Source organism: Malaclemys terrapin, chromosome 3 (assembly GCF_027887155.1).
Source record: "Malaclemys terrapin pileata isolate rMalTer1 chromosome 3, rMalTer1.hap1, whole genome shotgun sequence".
In the NCBI taxonomy this organism is placed as follows: Eukaryota; Metazoa; Chordata; order Testudines; family Emydidae; genus Malaclemys; species Malaclemys terrapin.
In genome coordinates, this window is record NC_071507.1 from 201192481 (window position 1) to 201219228 (window position 26748).

Consider the following 26748-nt stretch of genomic DNA (forward strand, 5'->3'; position numbering starts at 1 on the left):
TAACTGAACTCTTTTGGGTAGCCTGCAGTCTGGTTAAGCCTCACTCTTGTTCCATTAGAAGTTCCTTCACTTGATTTAAGTTTCCTGTGTTCTTGAAGTATAAAGATAGGATTACCTCTGGGCTGTCTTTTCCAGGCCTTTTGACTGTGAGAGCCCTGGTCTCCAAACAGACTACTTCAACTTGCTTGGGTCATCTTCCGGTTTTTGACATCAATGTCCCTGGTCTACTGATTCCTTGAAGTGCACCCCTTGCAGCTTCTGACGCTTCAATTGCTAAAAGCAAGTTGGTGGTTGGTGCAGTTTTTGACAAGCCATGTCATCAACTTTCTGTGGGGACGCTGCTTGCTACTTCAAACATGTAGGAACATGCCCCCACTTCAAGGACCAGAATGCTTGGCAGTTACTGTCCCTTTTTTTTTTTTTTTAACACCCAAACAAACCTTCTTATGGATGGTGATGCAGAAGGCAGTGGCTGTTCAACTCCAGGTGCCCTTGGCACCAATGTCCTAGGTAGACTAATTTCCAGCCTTCCTTTGGAGTTGAGACCATACTTGTCAGGGTCACAAATGATCAACTGCTCATTTTAGATGTAGGTCAACTGGCTTTTCTGATGATACTGCTGGACTGGAATAAACCTGGCTCTGCAGCTGTCTGGTGACTGACAGGGAGTTGTAGCTTTGGTGAGTGAGTGCTGTTGCCAGTGTATCTGATGCTCCTTAGTCATAAGTGGAAGACGACAGTGATACCATTTTAGAGATTTTATAGGCAGCTTCTGTTGAGATGCTCCACTGTCTCTCAAGGTTCTCAACAAGTATGTTGCACTGGTGTAATGCTGGTGATACACAACTATATATCTCTTGCCTTGCAAACTCTCCCCTTTGGTAGAATGCTTGGGTGACATTGCCAGCTGAATGTATCAAGCTATGACATCCTTGGTCCCAGTAAAGCAGAAGTCCTGCTTGTGGTTAGATCACAAGAGGAAGCTCTCTCTCCTTCCACGCTCTCACTTTTGAGGGGACTTCTGCAGAGGCAGCAAGTTTAAGGTATCGCTTCTGCTTACAACTTCCGACAGCCTTGTGTTGGCTGTGGAACAAAAGCGTTCACTCTCCTAGTGAAGTCTGTGCCTTTATTTTATCCCACAGTGACAAATCTGACCACAGGAATATCCTTTTTGTAAGACTGCTCATGCTTGCTTTGTTGGTTTGCCCAACCATGATTGCATTATGTGCACCTGTAACAGGACTCAACCCCCGCTAGGGCACCGTCTGGCAGTGATACAAGAATGTCCTGTGTCTGTTTCCTCTACGTTCCCCAGAGCCGATCAAATTGCTCATCTCCCCCACAGATCAAACCGACAGCCATCTAACCCACAGAGAGGTGGTGGAATCTCCTTCCTTAGAGGTTTTTAAGGCCCGGCTTGACAAAGCCCTGGCTGGGATGATTTAGTTGGGGGTTGGTCCTGCTTTGAGCAGGGGGTTGAACTAGATACCTCCTGAGGTCCCTTCCAACCCTGATATTCTAGGATTCATTGGAACCTCCCTCCAGGATCAAGCCTTTTGCTTCTGGGCACCGCCTGCTCTGACGCAGCTGGTTCTCCCACATTACCTAGGGCAGTGGTTCTCAAACTTTTTCTTTTTTTTTCCCCACAGACCACTTGAAAATTGCTGAGGGTCATGGCGGACCACTTAATGATCTTTCCAAATGTTGTTTGTACTGTTAGCTAATGATTGTAAAGCGCTTTGGATAAAAATGCTATATTAAAAAAAATCTTCATAATAAAGGTTTTTTTGTTCTACAAATCATAGAATATCAGGGTTGGAAGGGACCTCAGGAGGTCATCTAGTCCAACCCCCTGCTCAAAGCAGGACCAACCCCAACTAAACATCCCAGCCAGGGCTTTGTCAAGCCTGACCTTAAAAACCTCTAAGGATGGAGATTCCACCACCTCCCTAGGTAACCCATTCCAGTGCTTCAACACCCTCTTAGTGAAAAAGTTTGTCCTAATGTCCAATCTAAACCTCCCCCACTGCAACTTGAAACCATTACTCCTTGTTCTGTAATCAGGTATCACTGAGAACAGTCTAGATCCATCCTCTTTGGAACCCCCTTTCAGGTAGTTGAAAGCAGCTATCAAATCCGCCCTCATTCTTCTCTTCTGCAGACTAAACAATCCCAGTTCCCTCAGCCTCTCCTCATAAGTCATGTGCTCCAGTCCCCTAATCATTTTTGTTGCCCTCCTCTGGACTCTTTCCAATTTTTCCACATCCTTCTTGTAGTGTGGGGCCCAAAACTGGACACAGTACTCCAGATGAGGCCTCACCAATGTCGAACAGAGGGGAATGATCACGTTCCTCGATCTGCTGGCAATGCCCCTATTTATACAGCCCAAAATGCCATTAGCCTTCTTGGCAACAAGGGCACACTGTCAACTCATATCCAGCTTCTTGTCCACTGTAACCCCTAGATAGCACACAACTCATATTTTAGTATCAGTAATCACTCCCCCGCCGTGGCAGCCACCGCGCTGGGCTAGGAAGGAGGGGGGTGTCTCTCCCGCGCCGTGGCAACCACTGGGCTGGGAAGAAGCGGGGTTTTCTTCCTCTCTCCCTCACCGTGGCAGCGCCTGGGCTCGGGCTGCGAAGGAGGGGGTTCTCTCCCCAGCAGCCGCAGCCATTGAGCTGAAGAAAGTTGCCTCTTTCTCTGTCCACCGCAGCCCTGCATGTCCCAAATTCCCCCTACTCCCTCTTTTCACCCTCCTGCCCCCCCCACCTCCTATTTCCCCGAAGGCCACCACCTCAACTTACATGTGCATCTTCTCCAGGGTCCAGGCACCTAAATAGTGGAGCCAACCCTGCGCGGCTCCACTAATCAGGTGGGCGGCCCTTCATTCTCTCATGTGCGGCTGCCCAGGCACGCACCTTAGAAGGAACTATCCGTGGACAACCTGAATGGAGCTCGTGGACCACAGTTTGAGAACCTTTGACCTAGGGGTCTCTGCACAAGCCTTCTGCTTGGCAGGTTTCTCAGTTCTGGCTAGTTCTCTCCATTTGTGCTCATCTCATTTGTTCTCTTTCTGCCCCAGCAGCTCTCACTTACTGCTCTCTCAGATCTCGTGCAGCTCTCCCTGAGCAATTCACCAGATTCCTGCTTCTCCTTTTCTCAACCGGGCCCTATGTCTTTATAGAGGGCATCTGCTCTCTATCTGGCCCATTTCCCCCTTAAAGTGGCCAGTCTCCCTGTGACAGCACTCTACATTCTTTGACTAGCTACATATTAAATGATTCATTGACTTTCATCTTGGCCAGTTGATTAATCTCAGTTAACTCACGCGATTAACTAAAAAAAATTAATCGCAATTAATCACACTGTTAAACAATAGAATACCAATTGAAATTGATTAAATATTTTTGGATGTTTTCTACATTTTCAAATATATCAATTTCAATTACAACACAGAATACAAAGTGTATAGCACTCACTTTATATTTTTTATTACAAATATTTGCACTGTAAAAATGATAAAAGAAATAGTATTTTTCAATTCGCCTCATACAAGTACAGTAGTGCAACCACTTTGTCATGAAAGTGCAACTTACAAAGGTAGGGGTTTTTTTGTTATATAACTGCTTTCAAAAATAAAACGATCTAAAACTTTAGAGCCTACAAGTCCACTCAGTCCTACTTCTTGTTCAGCCAGTTGCTAAAAGAAACAAGTTTGTTTACATTTATGGGAGATAATGCTGCCCACTTCTTAATTACAATGTCACCTGAAAGTGAGAACAGGTGTTCGCATGGCACTGTTATACCTGGTGTCACAAGATATTTACGTGCCAAATGCGCTAAAGATTCATATGCCTCTACATGCTTCAGCCATCGTTCCAGAGGACATACTTCCATGCTGATGACGCTCATTTAAAAAATAATGCATTAATTAAATTTGTGACTGAACTCCTTGGGGAAGAATTGTATGTCTCCTGCTCTGTTTTACCCGCATTCTGCCATATAGTTCATGTTGTAGCTGTCTCAGATGATGACCAGCACATGTTGTTTGTTAAGAACACTTTGCATTTTGTCAAATTTGCAATGAAAGATGATACCAATGTGAAATTTCTAAAGATAGCTACAGAACTCATCCCAAGATTTAAGAATCTTAAGTGCCTTCCAAAATCTGAGAGGGATGAGGTGTGGAGCATGTTTTCAGAAGTCTTAAAATAGCAACACTCTGATGCGGAAACTACAGAACTCAAACCACCAAAAAAGAAAATCAACCTTCTGCTGGTGGCATCGGACTCAGATGATGAAAATGAACATGCGTCGGTCTGCTCTGCTTTGGATCGTTATCGAGCAGAACCCGTCATCAGCATGGACACACGTCCTCTGGAATGATGGTTGAAGCATGAAGGGACATATGAATCTTTAGTGCATCTGGCACATAAATATTTCGTGATGCCGGCTACAACAAGGCCCTGCAAACGCCTGTGCTCACTTCCAGGTGACATTGTAAACAAGATGCAGGCAGCATTATCTTTTGCCAATGTAAACAATCTTGTTTACAGTTATGTAACAAAAAAATCTACATTTGTAAGTTGCCCTTTCATGACAAAGAGATTGCACCACAGTACTTGTATTAGGTGAATTGAAAAATACGATTTCTTTGTTTTTTACAGTGTAAATATTTGTAATAAAAAATGAATATTTTACACTTTGTATTCTGTGTTCTAATTTAAATCAATATTTGAAAATGTAGAAAACATCCAAAAATATTTAAATGGTATTCTATTATTCTACAGTGCGATTAATCACAATTAATTTTTTTAATCGCTTGACAGCCCTATTTTAAAGCCTTTAATTTTGTATAAGCTGTATATATATTTGGGACCTCTTTATTAGACTGGATCTCTGCACTCAGACACTTCCTACCTTTAAGGATCACACACTAACGACTTGGCAGGAGAGCAGGCTTTTACTATTGTGGGCCATAGTGTACAACACTCACTCCCCTTGGGCAACTGTCTGAGTCTCTCCCACATTTAAAAAACAACTTTGTATTTCATAGGTGTTTTTTTTTTAACAGGAGCTCCATAGTGCATGCTTTCTCCCCCTTTGCATTTGTTTTCTTTGTTGCACTGCTTTGATTTATGTACAGAATATTCCTAATGTGGAGAGCAGCTGAAGCACTGGGACTCTACGGTTGATCCTTTAGGTTCCCCATCTTCCTCATCCTTTCTGATGAGTCTCCAGGTTGGATCCATGTGCAGCACCGAAGTTCACCTCCCATTCAGTTTTGTATGATCTAAACTGCCATTGAGCTTGGGCTCCCTCGCACAAGACAGGGTTTGAGAAAAGCACAAAATCCATGGAGGATTAGATTCATAGAAGAAACAGGCCCTCGATGCTGCAGTAGAAGCCTTAGTTAGGCACAGTGGTATTTAATTGGCACTGGTGAGGTCTCAGCTGGAGTGCTGTGTCCAGTTCTGGGCGCCACCCAATGGGAAAGATGTGGACAAATTGGAGAGACTCCAGAGGAGAGCAACAAAAATGGTAAACAGTTTGAAAAACCTGACCTATGCGGAAAAGTTTAAAAAAACCAGGCATGTTTCATCTTGAGAGAAGATGACCTGAGGTGGGACCTGATAAGCCTTCAGTTATATTAAGGACTGTTATAAAGGGGACTGTTATCAATTGTTCTCCATGTCCATGAAGGTAGGACAAGAAATAATGGGCTTAATCTGCAGCAAGGGAGATTTAGGTTAGATATTAGGGGAAAACTTTCTAACTCTAATGGTAGTTTTTAGTTCCAGAGTTAAGCTCTGGAATAGGCTTCCAAGGGAGGTTGTGGAGATTAAGTACAGGTTGGACAAACACCTGTCAGGGATGTTCTAGGTTTACATGGCCCTGCTTCAGCACAAGGGACTGGACTTGACTTCTTTAGCTCCCTTCCGACCCTACATTTTTATGATTCTGTCCGGCAAGGTTAGAAAGATAAATGGATCATGTGTGTTCTGTATCCCAAGATGGTTCTTCCTGCTTTTATTCCCTCTGCCCATTCTTTGCCTCATTGAGTTGCACTTTGAAGATACGCCTGCAACTTCGCGCATGATCATGGGCTGAAAACATGAGAACTAGAGATCTGAGATCAGAAATTTGTCACTAGAACACTAGGGTCAGGCTTCTGGAAAGGTGTGACCTACTTTTCTGCCATTTTATTCAGATCGATGGACCAAGCCTTGTAATGGGATAATCTGTGCTTGATAACTGTTGAATCCCATTAGCTGCTCTATAATAACTGAGTTAGAGGTCAAATGTCTTGTAAATTTCTGACTTGACACCATTTGTATTCTAGCATTACCAGTAAATATCTCTAATTAAAATTCCTGCATGTGTTAAATTTTCTCCTTTGCCCCATTACTGTAGCTGTCACATAAAAACAAATTGGACTCTACCTCTGTTTCTTAGTATCTGATGAAGTGTCACAATCTCATACTCTGATTCTCTGATGGAAAACATTGTGACTGATAAAGATGTTAAGTAATGCAATGTTTAGTGTGTGAAGTTTAGGAATGTAGGATTGTCATTGCTAGATAGACTGGTGTTCATCTAGACTACTATGCTGTTTCCAGCAGTGGGCAATGCCAACCAGCTGCTGGAGAGGAAGATGCAAGAAACCCCATAATAAGTGGCTGTGGGATAGTCTATGGTGATTGGATGAAATGTTCACTCATGTTGATGGACACGTACTAATTGTATAATGAGAAGTAATATTATTTATTGCAACCATAAATACTCAAGGGTCTGTGCTAACCGTCAATTTCAACGTCTAAGATAGACAAATCAAAGACTGGATGTCCTGAGCAACCCAAAGGAGGGGGTAACTTAGAGGTTTTTAAAAAATATTAACTCATGGAAAATCTTAACTGTCCTCACAGACATTATGTGCCCCCGTTTTAATGGTTAAATGTTCATCAGGTTACAATGAAAAGTGTGTAAATTTTGCTTTAGTTTCCCAAACCATGTGTGCAAAGATTACAGGTCACTTGTCGTTTCCTTCTGTTTTCAGACTGAGCTGCTAGACCTGTCTACGGTAGATGTCATCCTGATCTCAAACTATCACTGTATGATGGCATTGCCCTACATCACAGAGTATACTGGATTCACTGGGACGGTGTATGCCACTGAGCCCACTGTTCAGATTGGCAGGTAAAGAGCCCTTTAATATTCTGTTATCCTTTCCCTTCACTACTAAGGAAAAGGTGTAAAGGACAGTGTGGGTAGAAGTGTGGCATCTTCTGTTCCTAAGAGGCTTCCAGGCAATAGTTGAAAGTTCACCAAGTCTTTACAGCTGAAAATGTATTGACTCAGCCTTTTCCAAACTCTGTGGCTGGCCCTGCTGTGAGTGCTGTGTGTGGACTCAGGGCAATAGTGCACCCAAAACAGCGCAGCTCCAGTAGACCCATTGTGACTTGCAGCAGTGTAAATCCAGTATTGCTGACCTCAAGCCTTCAAAAATCATGATGTTTAGACTTTGAAAAAAATAAGATTTTTAAAAACCCAATAAACTTCATTTGCCTCCTGGTTTTTGGGCCTTTGGATGTCACATTTGCAAGCTTTGCTCCACAACCATGAGGGTAAGAAACTTGCTTATTTTAAAATGAAAACTCAGATTCTCCCATAATCACATGACTCCAGTTGCTGAGGCTTTAAGGGGGAAAAAAGTCAAATATGAGACTCAGGATAAAATTGCAAGACTTGGCAACACTGTAAAGGTTACTGCAGAGCCCAGTCTTGCAGCCCTTACTTACCCCAGTAGTCTTGTTGACTTCAGAGGACTCATCCATGCAAGTAAAGATTGCAGGATTGAAACTGTTTAATGTATGCAGTGTAGTTGTAGCTGTGTTGTTCCCAGAATATTTGTGAGACATGAAGGGTGAGGTAATATCTTTTATTGGACCAACTTCTCTTGGTGAGAGAGACAAGCTTTGGAGTCGCACAGAGCTCTTCTTAAGGTCTGGGAAAGATGCTCACAGCAAAATGCAAAGTGGCACAGATTAGCGTAACTAACTATTACTAAATAATCTGTTCCAACCTTGGTGTTTGCTGAGCCCTGAATGGAAATAACATGGCCAATATTAAAAAGTAACAGGCTGCAGTATTCTCCAGCCTGTCGTCATGTAAAATATATATGTATATTCTGGGAAACATCCTCCTACAGCTTTTCTTCATAAAGGAAGGCATATATAAATTTTTGAGATCGGAATGGTTAGTTCAAATGTAGTTTCACTCTAATACCTGATACAGCCTCTATCTTGAAGACTGCATCCTGAAGTTGCAGGGGATAAGAGTTAACACTAACATTGCACTTGACCTCTTCAAAGTGCTGGGCAGATATCAGCTAATGGGTCTTTTCCAACTCTAACTTGTATGAACGTGTTGTAACACTAGCCTGTATTCTAGAACACGTCACCCAACCCTAACCCTATATGATCGTGATGGTCCCTTCTGACATTAACATCTGTGAGTCTAACGGGAGAGAAATATGGTAATGTCCATTGTCATTCCATTTTTTTAGATGAGCCAAAAGTCTGTGGGCAGGTCCTCAGCTGGCATAATCTAGCGTTGTTCCATTGACTTCAATGAAGCAATATTGATTTATACAATCTGAAATTCTGACTCTGGAAGTCTGGAATGGTGTGGCTTTTTTCTTGTTTTAGCCTATGAGGAAGAGAGGATTTAAAAAAAAAAAAAAAAAAAACATACCCCATCCCATGAATTTTTATGCAGTATGTTAGTAGCTAATGCAGTGACTGTCATTGTAATGAAATATCCTAATTTCATGCAATGAGAATTTGTGGTGTTTTTGTTTAATGCTAGTTATGGTTCCTTTGCAGACTTCTCATGGAAGAGCTGGTGAATTTTATTGAACGTGTGCCAAAGGCTCAGTCTGCCTCCTTGTGGAAGAATAAGGAAGTGCAGCGGTAAGGAACAACTTGTTTTTTAACTACAGTGGATGTCAAAAGTTCACTGGAATGATGATTCAGTTGCTGGACTTGCAGCCCTTAATATAATCCTCAAACAAATGTGGATATTGTTTCTCTTCTGATATTTTACATGCTGGTGTCTTTTTCCAAACAGCTAGCCAAATTAATTCTTAGGAAAATGTGTGCCTAATACACGAAGGCCTGACTCTGCTCTCACACCAGTTTAATTTGATTGACTTTACAGAAGTGACTCCTGATGTAAACTGGTGTAAATGAGAGGAGGTGTGAACTGTTATCCTTGCATGTCTAATGTGCCCTTCACCCTAGTATCCAGATTTTGTATGCATAGGTAAAAATAGCATCATTTCTGTTAGGGCTGGCAATTTCTGGTGGAAAAACTAGTTTAGGATAGGGCACAGGTAAATACAGATTTAAACCAGGAAACTGCGCAAAATAATAGCATCAGGGTTCAGGAAGCGTAGAACAAATCTTTTCAAACTTTGTATACATCTATTCAGAAGTGAGGAACAGGCTCTGTCTAACTACACCTCTACCTCGATATAACGCTGTCCTCGGGAGCCAAAAAATCTTACCGCGTTATAGGTGAAACCGTGATATATCGAACTTGCTTTGATCCACTGGAGTGCCCCGGAGCACTGCTTTACCGTGTTATATCCAAATTTGTGTTATATCAGGTCGTGTTATATCGAGGTAGAGGTGTACTGCATCAAAATTGGTCTTCTACAGAATGCTGCATGGCCAAATGGACCTGGAGACTGGCAGTCTGCAACTCTGCGTGCTTCTGGTTGCTTAATGCTTCAAGCCAACAACTCCACATGAGGGTTGTTTTCATATAATCAAATAGGTTTTTTTCCTTTTGTTTATATAATATTGAAAACTGAAATGCGTCGTGACGTATAACTTCCTTGGTGTTGTCTGTATACATTTTAGTTTGAGAAATATCAATGTTCAGTATGATAATTACATATTAGTATTACACCTACTGCAGTTTTCCTTTATTTGTACAAGCCTAAGTTAGTCCACTGCCTTATGTAACCACAATTTGAATATGTAACTATAAAATCAAATGTAATGTGGTGTACTTTAATGAAACAGTTTTTAAAATAGCCCCAATTTAAGGCATTTCCTAACTAGCTTTTCCCAGGGCAATAAAAGCCATGATTTTACCTAGTAAAAACCACCTTTGGTAAATACCATGCCATCTTTGATTTTAGAAGTTCAGTTCTATAGCAGGATCATTCTTGGTGGTCATATTCCAGGAGAAATGCTGTCTACCCATCTGCAGTAGCAGTCATCTATTTCAGAAAGGCCTACACCAAGAGATGAGCCTTGCATCGTTCCCGAAGGTCCTGACCCAACACCCATAGATGCCAATGGGTCTTTTAATTGGTTTTGTTGGAGTTGGAATAGGCCCTAAAGAGGGCAAGATGTGGGTTCATTCTGCTCTCCACTGTTTCAGCCTGGGAACTGTCTGCCATGGTCTCTCTGTCAGCTACACCTGTTGTTGCGGGATGCTGATGGGGATGGAGATGGAGCAAGAGGCAGTCCCTGAGCTAGGTAGGACCTAGCCTATTGAACTGGCTAGAGAACCTGTGTACAGCATGGAATACAATGTGATGAGCTGTAGTCAGGAGTCTTAACTAGAAGACAAGCTGCTGCTAATTCCTGCAGCCTCCAAAGGGACGATGTCTAAAGCTTATATCATGCCCAAATACTTGGTAGGGGAGGGCAGAGGAAATGGGTAGAATAGCCTTCTACCAGCATGGTGTTGAAGAGTAACCAGTAAATAAACTCAGCAGAAATTGATTTTTTTTTTAAATAATTTTGACAGATTATATTTGATATTTTTAAGCTTTTTTTTTTCTGTTTTTATCCATTTAAATTTTCATAGTTGTGGGAAATGATGGGGAGTCAGACAAGAATTATTTAATGATAGTAAACATTGAGATTCAGAAAGTTAAAATACAAATTGTCAACATCACAGGTCAAAATATAGTAAGTAAATAGCCTTAAACTCTAGTAAGAGCTCAAGCAGCATTTGTCTTTCTTTGCCTATCTGTAAATTTCAGTTGTTATCAGATATTTGTGTGCGCACACAGGATGGTGAAATTGACATTTACAGATAAAAATCTAATCCTTCCAAGCAATACCAGTAACCTTTCAATGCATCAGTAGCAATATAAGTGATCACTACTCTATGACTAGCCTGATGGGTCAGTGTTGTCTGAGACCAACAATTCTGGGTTCTATTCCTGGCTCTTTCAGTCACTGACTGGTGCTGGGAAAGCCTCTTAGCTCAATTTTACAGAGGCAGAGAGAGGTTAATCACCTTCTAAGGGTGTTGTGGGCTTAATTAATGTTTGCAAAGTGCTTTGAGATTTCAGGTGACAAGTGTCATGTAAGTGTAAATGGAGCTGATTATTATAGCATTTGAGCTAACATCCACTAGTCCACAAATTAATACCTGATTAATAATACGCTCAGGGTAAAAATGGCATCAGTTATTTCAGAGGATCCTATCCTTGTTGTTGAATTTCAAAGTTTTAAAAGTACTTGGTGGCTGCTGCTGGAACAGAATACTTATTACTTTCAAGTCTGTAACTTTTTAAAAAAATTTCACACTGATCAATCACCATTATTACTTTACAGCTCAGCTCATTTCACTCTGAATAGTTAGTATGAAACACAAAGTATTATCTTCATTAAAGCGCTGAAGCAATTTAAATGCCAATACTGTAAAAAATAAGTGCCTTATAGTGGGTGGCACTTTTCCATTACCAGATTCAGCATGAACTAATTACTTAGCAAGTTTTATTACCAGTAGTTTTGATTTTAACTGAATCGGTGTTTGAAGATTCTATAGAAGCTCAACCTTCCTATTGACTCTGATCCCGCTCAGTCCTTGTAGTGTGGGTGCTCAACGTGTCTATTTTCCAATGCAGGCATTAGTAGAGGCTAGGCACAATTCACTTCTGGAACTCATTGTTGCAAGCTATGATTGAAGCTAAGAGCTGAGCAGGATTCAGGGAAGTATCATTTTATGTAATGAGAACATCCAGAGTTGCATTTGTAATGAGTGTCAAGTATCAGGGGGTAGCCGTGTTAGTCTGTATCTACAAAAACAACAAGGAGTCTGGTGGCACCTTAAAGACTAACAGATTTATTTGGGCATAAGCTTTCGTGAGTAAAAACCTCACTTCTTCGGATACATCCGAAGAAGTGAGGTTTTTACTCACGAAAGCTTATGCCCAAATAAATTTGTAATGAGTTAATAAACCCAAACATCTGGAAGCAATATAGACTCTCACACTTCAGGGAATCTACCTCTAATTAAGGGGGATAAGAACCTTTCCCTAAAGGCAGGTTATTCCACAATTACCCATTTAATAGTTTCCTCTAAAGTACCTGGATCTGGCCATTGTCAATAATGGACAATGGCAAGTCCTCCCTTCCTCCGGCTGGAAACAAGTCAGGTAAACGTTAGGCCTGGTCCTCTGCACTGAGCGGGATTAAGTCATATTTTACAGATGCAGGAACTGAGGCACAGGCATTACGTTAGTTGCCCAAGGCTATGCCAAATTCCAGAAAGTTCAGATGCCGGAGTTCTCATAAGAACCATTAGAGCAGGGGTCGGCAACCTGCTCCGCTTCTTGCCGCCCCCATTGGCCCGGGACGGCGAACCGCAGCGAGTGGGGGCCGCGATCGGCCGAACCTGCCGCATCAGCAGGTAAATAAACTGGCCCGGCCCGCCAGGGTGCTTACCCTGGCGAGCTGCGTGCCGTACGTTGCCGACCCCTGCATTAGAGCATGCTACTTCCCATTACCTTGGTCTTATCTGCACTGAGTTTTTACCAACTGCCCCTTCATCCACCCAAATATGTCTGACAGCCATGAAAGGGGCCCACAGTGGCGTGACCGTGAGGAATACATAGAGCTAAATGCCATCATCATATAAGTAGTGTTTCAGCCCATTACCCTTACAGTTTCTTCTGGCAACCTCATACGCAAGCTGAAAAACAGGGTAGTAGTCTAAAACTTCAGAATCCTGGCAGGGGGACTTCTGAAGAGCAAATGCCCATCACCGCCTTAGCACGTCATTCTAGGAGTGAACTTGACCCCTGAAGAGTGGTTCTGCCCTTCCTGCTGGGGATTTTAACATAGTTGATCTTCAGAGACTGAGAATTATGTCCAAGGATGCTAGAAACTTACCTTTGTCAGCAAGGACAGATCCCCACTTCGTCCATTGCAAGGAGACCATTCTGGGAAGAATAGGCATGTTGTGGCATTCAACAGTAAATAGCTTCTTATGGCAGGTACAAGACACTTCATTGAAACTATTGCCTATAGATCTTGGTCTCCTATCTGCATTGTCTCGCCCCCTGTTGTTTTATGATTTCCCAAAAGAGGCCTCGGACGCTTCATTTGCCTCCTTAACCCTTTTCCTTTCAGCCAGCGTGCACTGGAATTGCAGTCGTTGCAGTAGGCATGCATGATGGTCTTGGCAAGAGCTGGCCTTAATCCTTTCTTCAGTATGTTAAATTATGGAGAAGTTCTCTGAACTAGTAGACATAACAATACATTAAATTCCTTTAAGCAAATTGATCAAAGAAACTTGACCAATTTTCATAAATCATGGGAAACTGGTTTGAATTAGCCTTTGATTTAGCATTAGTTTAATATACCAAAAAACCTATTCTTCTTCCGTGTTTTGGCAGCCTCTGCCTTGGTTCATGTTGCTAAAGAAGATTTATTTCCCTGAAGCTAGCCACCCCTCTTACAGGCTGTGACACTACAGTTCACATCTTCCCCTGACAATGCTGGCCGACTAACTTGCAAAAAAATATATATCTGCAATGTATGAAAAATAGAATGGATGAAGTTTTCTGTGGTGTGAAAACTCAATACTTCCGTCCATGGATGTCAAAGTGCTTTGCAACGTCAATGAATTTATCCTTGCAAATTCCCTCTGGATAAAAGTATTGTTTCCATCTTACTAATGGGGAAACGTGACCTAGGGCCTCTGAGTGCCAAAGTTTGCAGCAGAGCGGGGAATAGGCGTAGGGTCCCCAGATTCTGGGTCCTGTGCTTTACTCACAAGACCATACTCCCTCTCCTCCCTCCCCCCCCGTCTGTGTTCAGATTCATAGCTTCAGAGATGGGTGTGTTGCAGGCAAATCCAAAATACCTGCTGTCCCTCAAACCCAAATTCTAGCAGTGCCTTTTGCTATAAACACAGCCTATCTGCAGTTCAGATCTGCTACTATTTCTAATCCACGGTAAAAATGATGCTGCAACCCACCTTTCCTCCTACTCTTCCCTGACTGTCCCCTGCAGCTCCCATTGGGGACCATCAGCAGAGAAAGCTGGAGGAAGTGTTTTCTGGGGCAAGGTGGCAGTGGCCTATTCCTGCATCTCATTAGCCAGAAAAACCTCCCAGCTCAACCTTCCCTTCCTCCTTGGAACTGGCTGGTCCCCAGAGTGAGAAACAACATGGAATGAGTTCTAGGAGCTAAAACCCTACAAAGACCAATCGAAATAAAAGTCTAGGAGCCCAACAGGAAGTCCTGAGAATGCCTAGATCCCATTTGATCTTTACAGGCTGCTGCCTGCCCCTCTGAAAGATGCAGTGGAGGTGTCTACGTGGAGGAGGTGTTACACCATGCCCGAAGTGAACTCTGCACTCAGCAAGATCCAGCTGGTGGGGTATTCCCAGAAAATTGTGAGTATCGATACAGCTAATGTCAGGCAAGCAAGAGCAACCTTTTTTCCCCTTCTCTTTTGTCTTTGTAGGAATCTTGGGGAGCCCTCATTTTCCTATGCTCGGCACGCATTCTAGATGCTGTGTGGGGGCTAGTCACACTAGCCTGGAAGGTGGGACAGGATTCCATTCAGTACCCTACATCACGACCCCACCTGCCTTGTGAGGAAGATTCCACTTTGGTGGAGACAAAGCAGCTCTCTGGATTCCTCAGGGGAGGCTAGTTTTTAACATAAACCTGAGATACATAAAATTAAAGCTGGCCTAGTGGGAGGTGGGAGTGTTTTCATGTCCCCTCCCCAGCCAGTACATCTCACTTCTGGGGAGCTGCTGAATGTCTCTGCCTCCACTTTTCCACCTCCTCCCGTCCCCAAGTTAACTGGAGTTTGTGAGCACTTTGCACTGGTGCAACCCACCCTCTCTGCACACTTCTCCTTTGGGGCTCTCTGCTGGGGTGTTCTGTGTCATAAGCAAGTGCACATCCTAGAATGAATTAAACCCAACAACTCAATAGCCTACCTTTAGGATAAGGCAGTGGTCACCAACCGGTAGATCGCGATCGACTAATCGATCGTGGAGCCTCTGCCAGTTGATTGCAGTCTCCAGCCTAGGGTGACCAGATGTCCCGATATTCCTATGTTTGGTTGGGACGCAATTTGTCCCAATATTTCGCACTCCTGGGGTTTTTTGGGGTTTTTTTTGCTCCACTGGTGGGACTCCCCCCCCCCCCCCCCCCCCCCATGTGTCCCGATATTTTCTTCATCCCATCTGGTCACCCTACTCCAGCCACTAAAAGTCCAGTGGCACAGCAGGGCTAAGGCAGGTTCCCTGCCTGCCCTGGCCCCATGTCACTCCCGCAAGCAGCCCGCAAGTCCCTGCTTGTGCAGGGGGTGTCTCCATGCATTGCTCCTGCTTGTAGGCACAGCCCCCGCAGCTCCCATTGGCCGGGAGCATTGTATAGCAACTAGTAGGAGGGCTTAGATTTTAATCTGTAAACATTCATAGTAATTCACCATTATTTTGACTCCTATAATCACAAATGTTGAATCAATCATTTACTTTATTCATTTTATGTGCCTGTGAATCTGAGGCCCTGGATTGTAAACTGTTTGGCAGAGGGACCATGTCTTTACCTCTTTTGTGAGGCAGCTAGTATGTGTTTGGATGCTTAAAAATATATATATTGCAAGATTCATCCTCTTGTTCTCTTAGCTTTGTAGCCACATGGTGGTCATAACTGCCTATTTTCCCAGTAACGCATCACTGCATACAGACAAAAAACATAAGCTTTGTAGAACAAGAGTGAAGGAAACAACTAGATGAAAGAGCATTGCTAAGTAGTTTACACTCAGGGTATGTCTACACTTACTGGGGATTGACGCTGCAGCGATTGATCTACTGGGGGTTGATTTAGTGGGTCTAGTGAAGACCTGCTAAATCAACCGCAGTTCGTTTTCCCATCGACTCCGGTTCTCTACCAGAATGAGAAGCACAAGGCAAGTCGACGGATCCAGCGCAGTGTAGACACCGCCAGGGCCGGCTCCAGGCACCAGCTTAACAAGCAGGTGCTTGGGGCGGCATGTGCGGCAATTCGGGGGCGGCAGGTCCCTCACTCCCTCTAGGAACGAAGGACCTGCCGCCGAACTGCTGCCACCGATCGCGGCTTTTTTGTTTTGTTTTTTTTTTGCTTGGGGTGGCAGAAATGCTGGAGCCGGCCCTGGACACCGCAATAAGTCAACCTAAGCTACGTTGACTCCAGCTACATTATTCACGTAGCTGGAGTTGCGTAACTTAGGTCGACTTAACCCCGTAGTGTAGACCTGCCCTCAGAATTTAGGCTGTTTTTGCTTGTTTGTAGAAGGAGAGGCTGTTCCAAAACCATCTATGGATAATAGTTTCAATAGAAATAGTCTTGTGGGGGGAGGGGAGGAGTGAGTTTGTTTTTAATCGTAAAACCTTCTCCTGCTATCTTCCCCATCCAAACAGAAGTCTTGCACTAGTGCAGGAGGGGGTGAAATTGTTTCACCTGGGCACTAAAGAAAGTAGAACTCTAAATAATTAAGAGATTTTTTTTTAAATGCCTCTCATCATCTAATCGCTAACCGCAATGTTGTTAATAATTATTTATAATAAAATCTCATCCGTGCTCTAATGTGTCTCTGTGTTTGCTCTCTTCAGTTTATTTCTCTCAACCCGTTTTTTTCCAGGAGCTGTTTGGTGCTGTGCAGGTTACTCCTCTCAGTTCCGGCTATGCGCTTGGAAGCTCCAACTGGATTATACAATCACATTATGAAAAGGTGTCCTATGTTTCGGGCTCCTCGCTGCTCACAACACACCCGCAGGTACAAACACTCTGTTGAAATTTGATAGAACGATTCCATTTTCAGAGGTGGGGAAATGAATTTGAGGCTCAATAAACAGGGGCCCTCGCCTCACTGGGGTCGGGTCTGATGCCAGCAGGCACCTTGTAAAAGTTTCCCCATCTAAGCTGTACTAATGCCCTGCAGTTGTGATCGGCCAGACGTCCTGGTCAGCATTAAGCAAAGACTGCCACTTTGGTAAGCGGACGAGCATCCTCTAGGTAGTAAGGTGAGACAAATTTTAACCCAATCCCCAGAAGTAAAAGTCTGCTGCTCTAATTTAAAGGGCCATGTTAACTCTAGAACTTTCCTGTTTAAAGCAATACAGCATTGCTTAAAAAAAAACCCTGTATAGTCTCTAAAGACAGTTCACAGGCTGCTTCTGTATCACTTCTGAAAGGTCCTTGCTTTGAAGGGATGATGGCTAACAGGGTGCCAGCCTTTCCTCCCTGCTCTGCTAAGGGTAAAGTCTTTATAGTGCTGTACGTGCAATTTCCAGTAAATTAATTCTCTCAGAATCCATAAATTTTTAGTGGAAAGAATGGCTGGGAGTTCACAGTACTAAGTTGTCACTTACAATAGTTAAAAGAGAAGTATTAGCAGGAGGTTTTAATAAAATAATTTTAAAAGGTTAGGTTCATTATCAGTAAGTAACCTTGTCCCAAGGAGAGTATCCTCTGTACTCCCTACTGTTGAGTATTGTGCGTGCAAAAGCTTGACAGGTAATTTTCATGGTCCCTTTATAATGCAGCTGTATTTACAATCGATAACATATTGGGGTCTCTAAATCCCCATCCTTTTTCTCCAGACTGTCTTGGGTTATGATCTTTCTTGTTTTCAAAGTGAGGCAGAGTTGATTCTTGGCATGTTGAAGACCTCCATGGGAAAATCTTGGCGCTGTAGGAAGTAGTTTGGGTAATTCAGTAGGTGTTGCTCTTCTTTCTTAAAAAAAAAAAAAAAAAAAAAAAAAAAACTAGGAGTACTTGTGGCACCTTAGAGACTAACAAATTTATTTGGGCATAAGCTTTCGTGGGCTAAAACTCACTTCATCGGCTGCATGCAGTGGAAAATACAGTAGGAAGATATATATACACGGAAAACATGAAAAAATGGGTGTTGCCATACCAACTATAACGAGACTAATCAATTAAGGTGCTGATTATCCTGCTGAGAATAACCCACCTTAATTGATTAGTCTCATTATAGTTGGTATGGCAACACCCATTTTTTCATGTTCTCTGTGTATATATATCTTCCTACTGTATTTTCCACTGCATGTATCTGATGAAGTGGGTTTTAGCCCACGAAAGCTTATGCTCAAATAGAGACTAACAAATTTAAGTGCCACAAGTACTCCTGTTCTTTTTGCTGATACAGACTAACACGGCTACCACTCTGAAACCTGTCTTCTTTCTCAGTTAGTACTGAACTAACACCCAGTAGTGTCAGGGGGCACAGTGCTGCTACAAGCACCATCTATTAAGCTATAACCTTCCATGCTTCATTTCTATCTGAAGGTATGTTCTCGTTTTGTTGGAAACTTTGGGCAAAATCTCTTAATCTGTTCTTGAATTCTGAGTGTGTGTTTGGGGAGGAGGTGGCAGCGTGTGAGAAAGCGTGAAGGTGCCTGTTTTGAAAATATAACAAGTGGGCAATGGAGGCTGGCTTTACTGACTGACTGGAGGCAGGAGTTGATATCTTGATAATGAATGAGAGACGATAGGTAGGGTATGGGAAGGCCATGAAGGGCCTTGAAAGTGAAGAAAACTAACTTATATTTGATGTGGTAGAGAAGGAGGGTTGCACTGGTCAAAAGTGATAGAGTAGGAAATAGATTTTTGCAGCAGCATTCTGAATTGATATGAATGGGGCAAGATTGTATCTTTCAAGGCCAGAAAAAAGGATGCTGTCATACTGGAGACATGAGATGAGAGTCTGAGTTGTGTGGATGGAGTGGAAAGGCTGTACCTTAGAAATGTTATGCAAAAAAAAAAAAAAATTGCAAAGACTTAGACATAGCCTGGGTGTGAGGAACTAGAGGGACGTCTTTGTTGAAGAGGAAGCCCAGGTTGTGGGCTTGAGTGACAGATGGGATGATGGTGTTGTATGCAGTGGTCGAGAAAGGAGGTAGCAGGAGGGCAGGAGAGAAGATGAGCTTGAACTGACAGCTTATCCCCACATGAGGAGATGTCGCAGAGATTGTAGTTTGGACAAAGAGACTGGACTAGCGAGGTAGATCTGTGATCACCTGCATAGAGGTGATAGTTCGATTTATTTGTGGATGAGATTGCCCAGAGAGAAAGTGGAAAGGGAGTGTGAGCAGGATGCTCCCCTGGCTTTGGAATTAGTCTGCAGAATTCACTTGAGTCATTTCACTGGATAGGGAGTGAGACCAAAGCCAATTTCTGACTCCCTTGTCCTACGCTTTTTATGTTTTCTCTTAAACACACACCTCTCACATTAATGTTTAAGCTTATTCAGCTAAGATGTAAAACAGTGGTTCCCAAACTAACAATCTGTGAACCCCTTTCACTAAAATGTCAAGTCTCGCAAACCCCCTCCTAAAAATGAATATTTCCAGGGATTATCTGCTTTACCTGAGTATAATTCATAAAAGCAGTGATCTTGGAAATATAAAAAGCAACAGAGTCCTGTGGCACCTTTAAGACTAACAGATGTATTGGAGCATAAGCTTTCGTGGGTGAATGCCCACTTCGTCGGATGCATGTTTTTTACAGATCCAGACTAACATGGCTCCCCCTCTGATAATTGGAAATATAAAATTTGTTTTTATGACATGCTTATTACACACTATTTATTATTATTTATCATGACAGTATTTTTATTACATTATGAAAACGGCAACACTCTTCCAAGATCTCACTTTTGTAGCTTGTATCACTTTGAATAAGCCTATTATAAGACAAGGCCCCTATGTTTCATCAAGGAGTATCAGATGTGAAACAGCATGATGGTATTTAAGAAGCCAACTCAAAGAGTTCCTCCTACACAAGCATTCAGGTCTTGAGCAGTCCAGGCAAACAACACACATTACAACAAAGCTTAAACTTGTTCTTCATAATAATTTAAAAACAACACTAGCTGCCTATTTAATATTAAAAACAGCAAAAAATATCCACCTCCCTTTCCATTACTTATAAGGAGTCTTGAAGTTTAAATCTCCTCAGTGTGATAGAGATGCTTGCTTTGATCTGCTTAGCTCTTGGAAGTCCAGAGACTCCAGGCTGCTGACCCTGTGCTGCCCGGGGTCCCCAGGGACAGCTCTGTCCGCCATTGGGGAACTTTTTTCTGAGAACCCCATGAAACATTTCGCGAACCCCATTTTTGGAACCACTGATTTAAAACAAATCAAGAAAACAATGTTAAGAGCCGTGTTGCATGTCCTATGTATTTGTGGTGTTTATTTAGCAAGGAAGACGTATTATTTTCTTTTTCAGTCTTTCTTGCTGTAACTGTGTACCACAAATATACGGGATGTGTAACATGCCCAGATTAACATTGCTGTAGGACTAGTAACCCTTTCACTTCCTAATTCCTTTCAGCTGTGCAACCTTAACACTCCATCAGGAGTCTTTGTCTTTGTTTTTTATATTCCCCTTTAAAACTTACCTGATTTACAACGTTATTGACATAGCTGCAGCCAGTGATCTCCATTCTTGACCACTGTTCCACTGAGTTAATAGTGTTTGTGTTTGTGGATGTAGCTCCTTTCATGGATTAAAATATCGCTGTTTTTCCTTCACCCTGTTAAACTGTGATCTTCCTTAGTATTGGGCGGAGTATAGCCAGGGCCGGTGCTACCATTAAGGCGAACTAGGCGGTTGCCTAGGGCGCCAAGATTTGGGGGCACCAAAAAGCGATGCCCCCAATTTTTTTTTTTTTTTACCGCATTCCTCCCCGAGCGCGCGATAGCTGCTCCACTTCTCCTGCCTCCCAGGCTTGCAGCACCAATCAGCTGTTTGGCGCCACAAGCCTGAGAGGGGAGGAGAATTAGAGCGGGGGCAACGTGGTCAGGGAGGAGGCGGAGCAGAGGTGAGCTGGGGTGGGAAGGTGCCGCAGGCTCCCCAGGCCGGAGGGGTGGGGAGCTGCCGCGGGGGTGCCTCAGGGCGGGGGGGGGGAGCTGCCGCAGGGCTCCCCACGCCAGCTCACCTCTGCTACGCCCCCTCCCCGAGCACGCCGTCGCTGCTCCACTTCTCCCGCCTCCCAGGCTTACGGCGCCAATCACCTGTTTGGCGCCACAAGCCTGGGAGGGCAGGAGAATTAGAGCGGGGGCGGTGTGGTCTGGGAGGAGGCAGAGCAGAGGTGAGCTGGGGTGGGGAGCTGCCGCACGGCTCCCCGTCGGGGGGGGGAACTACCGTGGGGGGGGCGCCTCAGGACAGGGGGGGGAAGCTGCCGCGGGGGGGGGCGCCTCAGGGCGGAGGGGGGGAGGGGAGCTGCTGCAGGGCGGGGTGGGGGGGGGCGCAAGGTAGAAGTCTCGCCTAGGGCACAAAACTTCCTTGCACCGGTCCTGAATATAGCACACTTGACTTCCTTACAGAACATAAGGGCATTGATGAAGAGAAAGTGCAACGAGCAAGTCAGGTTGAAATATAGTACAGTAATGCAAGTAAATCTGTTGTCTAACCAAGTTAACTGAACATTCTGTGGATATATCGTGGTTTTCGTGCAGGCTGCTGGGTAGTATTACAAATGTCTTCTGTGCACGTAATCAGTCTTTCAAGAGTTATCCTGGATCCATTTTGCCTTGTACATTTGCCTCTGCCTCTCTCAGGAGCGTATCCTTCTCAGGTCACTGTAGCTTTTTGACTGGTTCCTTTTGAATATAGTGCTTGTAGGCCAGATAGAGTATGAGGTACTTAAAGCACTTCCTTGGGAAATGTACGTCGGTGGTCAGCTAGATTCCATTCGTGACTGCTCCATAGACAGCTGCAAAGTTTAAAAGGATTTATTTGATGAGCTCTGCGCCAGACACACACTATGGCTTTTGCCCTTCACTCTTAAGTTCTGACAGAGGGTTCCCATTGAAGACATTGCCTAGATGCCTGTTGGCCCAGAAACGTATGGAATTGCCTACTGGCGCCAAAGTGGAGACCTGGAGGTGGCAGTGTGGATAAGAGTGTCACTAAAAGCCTTTTAAAGACCGATTGTTTACATTAACCTGAAGAATCAATGCAAGCCCTCTCCGTGCAGTCGAAGCTGAAATTACGGGTATCTAATCTAGCATAATCATTATGTACATTATCACTGGCAGACTCAATATTATTTTACCGCATTATTGGCGCTTCTATGTATGTGCATTACATTTGTCGCAGGCATACAACGCATATTCATGAACTCAGAGATGGTCGTCTATGAGCCTGGCCCTGTGAGGTGCTGAGCACCCTCAACTCCCATTGAAGACAATGGGCGAAATTCATCGGTGGGATCAAGGGCTGGTGTGAAGCTCTTTGCACGGCCTCCACGCTACGCCGGGAACGTGGGAATTGTGCCAGGGTCCTTTAGTTTCTCAGAAGGAGTCTCTGCATCAACCTTGCCTAGGTTGGTGCAAAAATCTGTGCTGGGGGTAGGCCAGGGGAGAAGCCAGGAATCCACGTGTGAGATTCCATGGCCCTAAAACACCGGACACGGGGTGCACAGGGGCTGCAGCTGCTACTCCATGTTAAAAGCTTCAATGGTAGCTGTGAGGGGATTGCAATGCGGTCCCCCAGGCTGGGGCCAGAGTTCCTTTCTCTAGCCCAACTATACCATAGCTGCAGCGTGTCCAATTGCTCAGCCCAGGGGGGAGAAGTGAATTTCTCCCAGTCAGAAGTTTACCATTTCAATTTGTGTATTGGGAATACATGTATTCCATACTAGCACCCATTAAATATAATCTCTGATCTTAGACTCTGTATAATTAATGTGGTGGTGTTGGGGGAAGAGAGTTTATTGCCATCCCAATTTAATTTAATGCTTCTGAAATGTCAGATTATTAGCCCCAGAGCAGTGGTTCCCAAACTAGGGGCGTCGCTTGTTCAGGGAAAGCCCCTGGCAGGCTGGGCTGGTTTGTTTACCTGCTGCGTCCGCAGGTTCGGCCGATCGCAGCTCCCAGTGGCCGCAGTTCGCTGCCCCAGGCCAATGGGGGCTGCGGGAAATGGCAGCCAGCACGTCCCTCGGCCCTCGCCGCTTCCTGCAGCTCCCATTGGCTAAGAACGGCAAACCACGCCCACTGGGAGCTGCGATCAGCCAAACCTGCGGACGCGGCAGGTAAACAAACCAGTCCAGCCCGCCAGGGGCTTTCCCTGAACAAGCGGCGCCCCTAGTTTGGGAACCACTGCTCTAGAGAATGAAGTTCTCTAAGCACAGCACAATGCAAACTGCCCTTACGCTGCCCTACCAATGTGTCTCAACCCTGACCTAGAGGGACTGCCTCTACAGATGGAAGTTTCCACTCCATTTTCATGGCCCATTTGGTCTTTGGTGCCTCTGGTGAGCCAGCAAAGGGGCTGATTGTGATGGTAATTTTCTGTGGTGTAAGCCTCTGTCCATTAGGAGCTGGACGTAGCATGGCTTATGTTTGGACAAGATGTCACCTGCAACTGCAGCCAGTAGGACCAGACACCTGCCTGCTTTAGCCATGCATAGTGGATCCAGTTTGATTTGTACTTTGTGGTTGTACGGGATCAGTGCAATGCTGTGCGCACAATGAATCAGGACGGCACGCCACTTTGAAGACACCCATTACATTGAAGCCATCTTTTATTTTAAGCCTCTAGCACAAGCTGCAAAGACACATGAATTAAGAATGGATTAACGCTATTTTGATTTAATCATGGGAGGAGGTTTAATATTGAAAGGAGTGGCGATGTAGAGGGTAGTTTTCTTCATTAGTTTGACTGTAGTCTTGCACCGCAGATGCTGTAGTTAAGTTTGTGATGCGGTTTCTGTACAACTCTTCATCATTTAGTTTTATTTTGTCAACTGTATGTAACTTTGGGGTTTAAATGTAACTTTTTTTGATTGACATTTAATTTTTTTAAATGCACCAGTCACAGCTTTCTAGGTGCATTAATAAAAATACTAACGGATCACAAAAACCCATGATAACCGTCCCGTCCTACATCCCCTCCCCCCCCACCTCTACAAAGGCCTGGACAAGTAAATGAGTCTAAAAGTGTGTCTTGAAATTGGCTAGCTCTAGCTCCGCCACTGGGGCAGTGGAGCTGGGTCTAGATTTAAGGACCCTCTACTGAGAATACCCTGACTCCAGGTCCCCCATGTAAGAAAACTGCAGCTTCTATCTCAAGGATCCCAGGAGAGAAGAAGGTTCCCAAGACCCAAGCAATATGTGTTTTTGTAGATCAAAGCTAACACCTTGAATTGCACTTGAAACCTAGTTGGAAGCCAGTGCAGTCTATGGAGCTCAGGGGTAATACGCTTCCTGCATTACATCTCCAGAAATTTCTAGTGTTAACATTTCAGCCATGCTGTCAGCTCCTAAGCCGCAAGATGATTCATCTGTTCCAACTCAATAATATGACTTTTCTTGGAAGATACAGACATGGCTATACAAGAGTGAGGGGGGATTTGATAGCAGCCTTCAACTACCTGAAGAGGGGTTCCAAAGAGGATGGAGCTCGGCTGTTCTCAGTGGTGGCAGATGACAGAACAAGGAGCAATGGTCTCAAGTTGCAGTAGGGGAGGTCTAGGTTGGATATTAGGAAATACTATTTCACTAGGAGGGTAGTGAAGCACTGGAATGGGTTACCTAGGAAGGTGGTGGAATCTCCATCCTTAGAGGTTTTTAAGGCCCGGCTTGACAAAGCCCTGGCTGGGATGATTTAGTTGGTGTTGGTCCTGCTTTGAGCAGGGGATTGGACTAGATGACCTCCTGAGGTCTCTTCCAACCCTAATCTATGATTCTAAGCTTCTGGCTAGCTTTTGTTGCATCTCCACAGATGCAGGACGGTCGGAAGTTAAATTGTTCCATGATCTCTGCACTGCTGTGTTGTTTAGGGTTACCATTCGTCCGGATTTACCCGGACATGTCCTCCTTTTGTGTGCTAAAAATAGCGTCCGGGGGGAATTTGTAAAGCACTCACAATGTCCGGGATTTCCTCCTCCCCCGGCAGAGCGAGCGGCTGGGAGGGCTGCAGGAAAGTCCCGGGCTGGACTCCGGAGCAGCTTCCTCCTCCCACCCCCCCTCCCTGCATTCTGAGCCGGCCGGCAGCTCCTCCTCCTGCAGCCCGGTCCCGCAGCCCTGTGCAGGGCCAGGGACCGGGTTTTGTGTTGTGCAGGGGAGCTCAGCCATGTGTCCGGCTGGCACAGAGCCCAACACCCTGTTCTGAACAGCAGGGTAAGGGGGGGGCAGGAGAAGGGACAGGGAGGTTCTGGAGGGGGCAGTCAAGAAACGGGGGGGGGCTTTTGGAGGGGAGTGGAGAAAGTTTTGGGCAGTCAGGGTACAGGTAGGGGGTAGGGTCCTGGGGGGCAGTTGGGGGGGGTCTTAGGAGGGGGCAGTTAGGGGACAAGGAACAGGGAGTCTTAGGTAGGGGGTGGGGTTCTGGAGGGCAGTTAGGAGCAGGGGTCCCAGGAGGGGGCAGTCAGGGGACAAGGAGCGGGGGGTAGGGGGCTGGGAGTTCTGGGGGGGAGCTGTCAGGGGGCAGGAGTGTGGAGAGGGATCGGAGCAGTCAGGGGACAGGGAGCAGAGGGGTTTAGATGGGTTGGGAGTTCTGGGGGGGGCTGTCAGGGGGTGGGGAGTGGTTGGATGGGGCGTGGGAGTCCCAGGGGTCTGTCTGGGGGTGGGGGTGTGGATAAGGGTTGGGGCAGTCAGGGGACAAGAGGCAAGGAGGCTTAGATAGGGAGTGGAGTCCCGGGGGGCAGTTAGGGGCAGGGGTCCCAGGAGGGGGCAGTCAGGGGACAAGGAACGGGGGGAGGGTTGGGGGTTCTGGGGGGGCGGGAAGTGGGAGGGGCAGGGGCGGGGCTAGGGCGGGGCTCCTCCCGTCCTCTTTTTTGCTTGTTGAAATATGGTAACCCTAGTGTTGTTACTTTATTACCAATCCTCCCCTTACTGTAAAACAGGGAAAACCTGTGCTGTGGCTGTTACTGAATTTACTTCACTTCATTCTTTTTCAGGCCATGGACCAGGCTTCTCTTAAAAACAGCGATGTTCTCATTCTGACAGGGCTTACCCAGATTCCCACCGCTAACCCAGACGGCATGGTGGGGGAGTTCTGCAGTAACCTGGGTAGGTCACTATTGTAAGAAGCACTTTGCTTATTTTATAATCTTATTCATTGCTTTTGGTGGGAAATAATTCGGTGATTCCCGGAACTGAGTAAGTTGCCAGACTATATCTTCTGGCATAAAACTAGCTGTTTAGATTTTACGATGTGCTCCTGATGTCATTAATAAAGTGCCTTTAGAGACACAGGTTGTACCTGAAATGTTTTGGAATGGAGCAGGCTTAATGAGATTTAATCATCTGCTGCTCTTGGTTTGCTAAGTATGCAGCCTCGCTGCCAACCGACTACGTGTTGCCTAGGTTTTGAATAGACACCCTAGCTGAAATATTGCTGTTTCCTTCCTTCCCTTCCTTCCTTGAACACCATTTTTGTGCCTTTCTGTTTCTTTTCTT

At 44.8% G+C, this 26748-nt stretch overlaps 1 protein-coding gene across 2 annotated transcripts in view; it reads left to right on the forward strand.

The window, feature by feature from the left end:
* INTS9 (integrator complex subunit 9) overlaps window positions 1–26748 on the forward strand; it is a 90807-nt gene that overhangs the window by 16265 nt on the left and 47794 nt on the right. For both annotated transcript variants that reach the window (XM_054023985.1, XM_054023986.1), the window contains exons 5-9: window positions 7058–7197; window positions 8886–8972; window positions 14595–14715; window positions 16962–17096; window positions 26247–26358. In XM_054023985.1, coding sequence (XP_053879960.1) covers window positions 7058–7197; window positions 8886–8972; window positions 14595–14715; window positions 16962–17096; window positions 26247–26358 — 595 coding nt within the window. The remainder of the gene's footprint in view (window positions 1–7057; window positions 7198–8885; window positions 8973–14594; window positions 14716–16961; window positions 17097–26246; window positions 26359–26748) is intronic.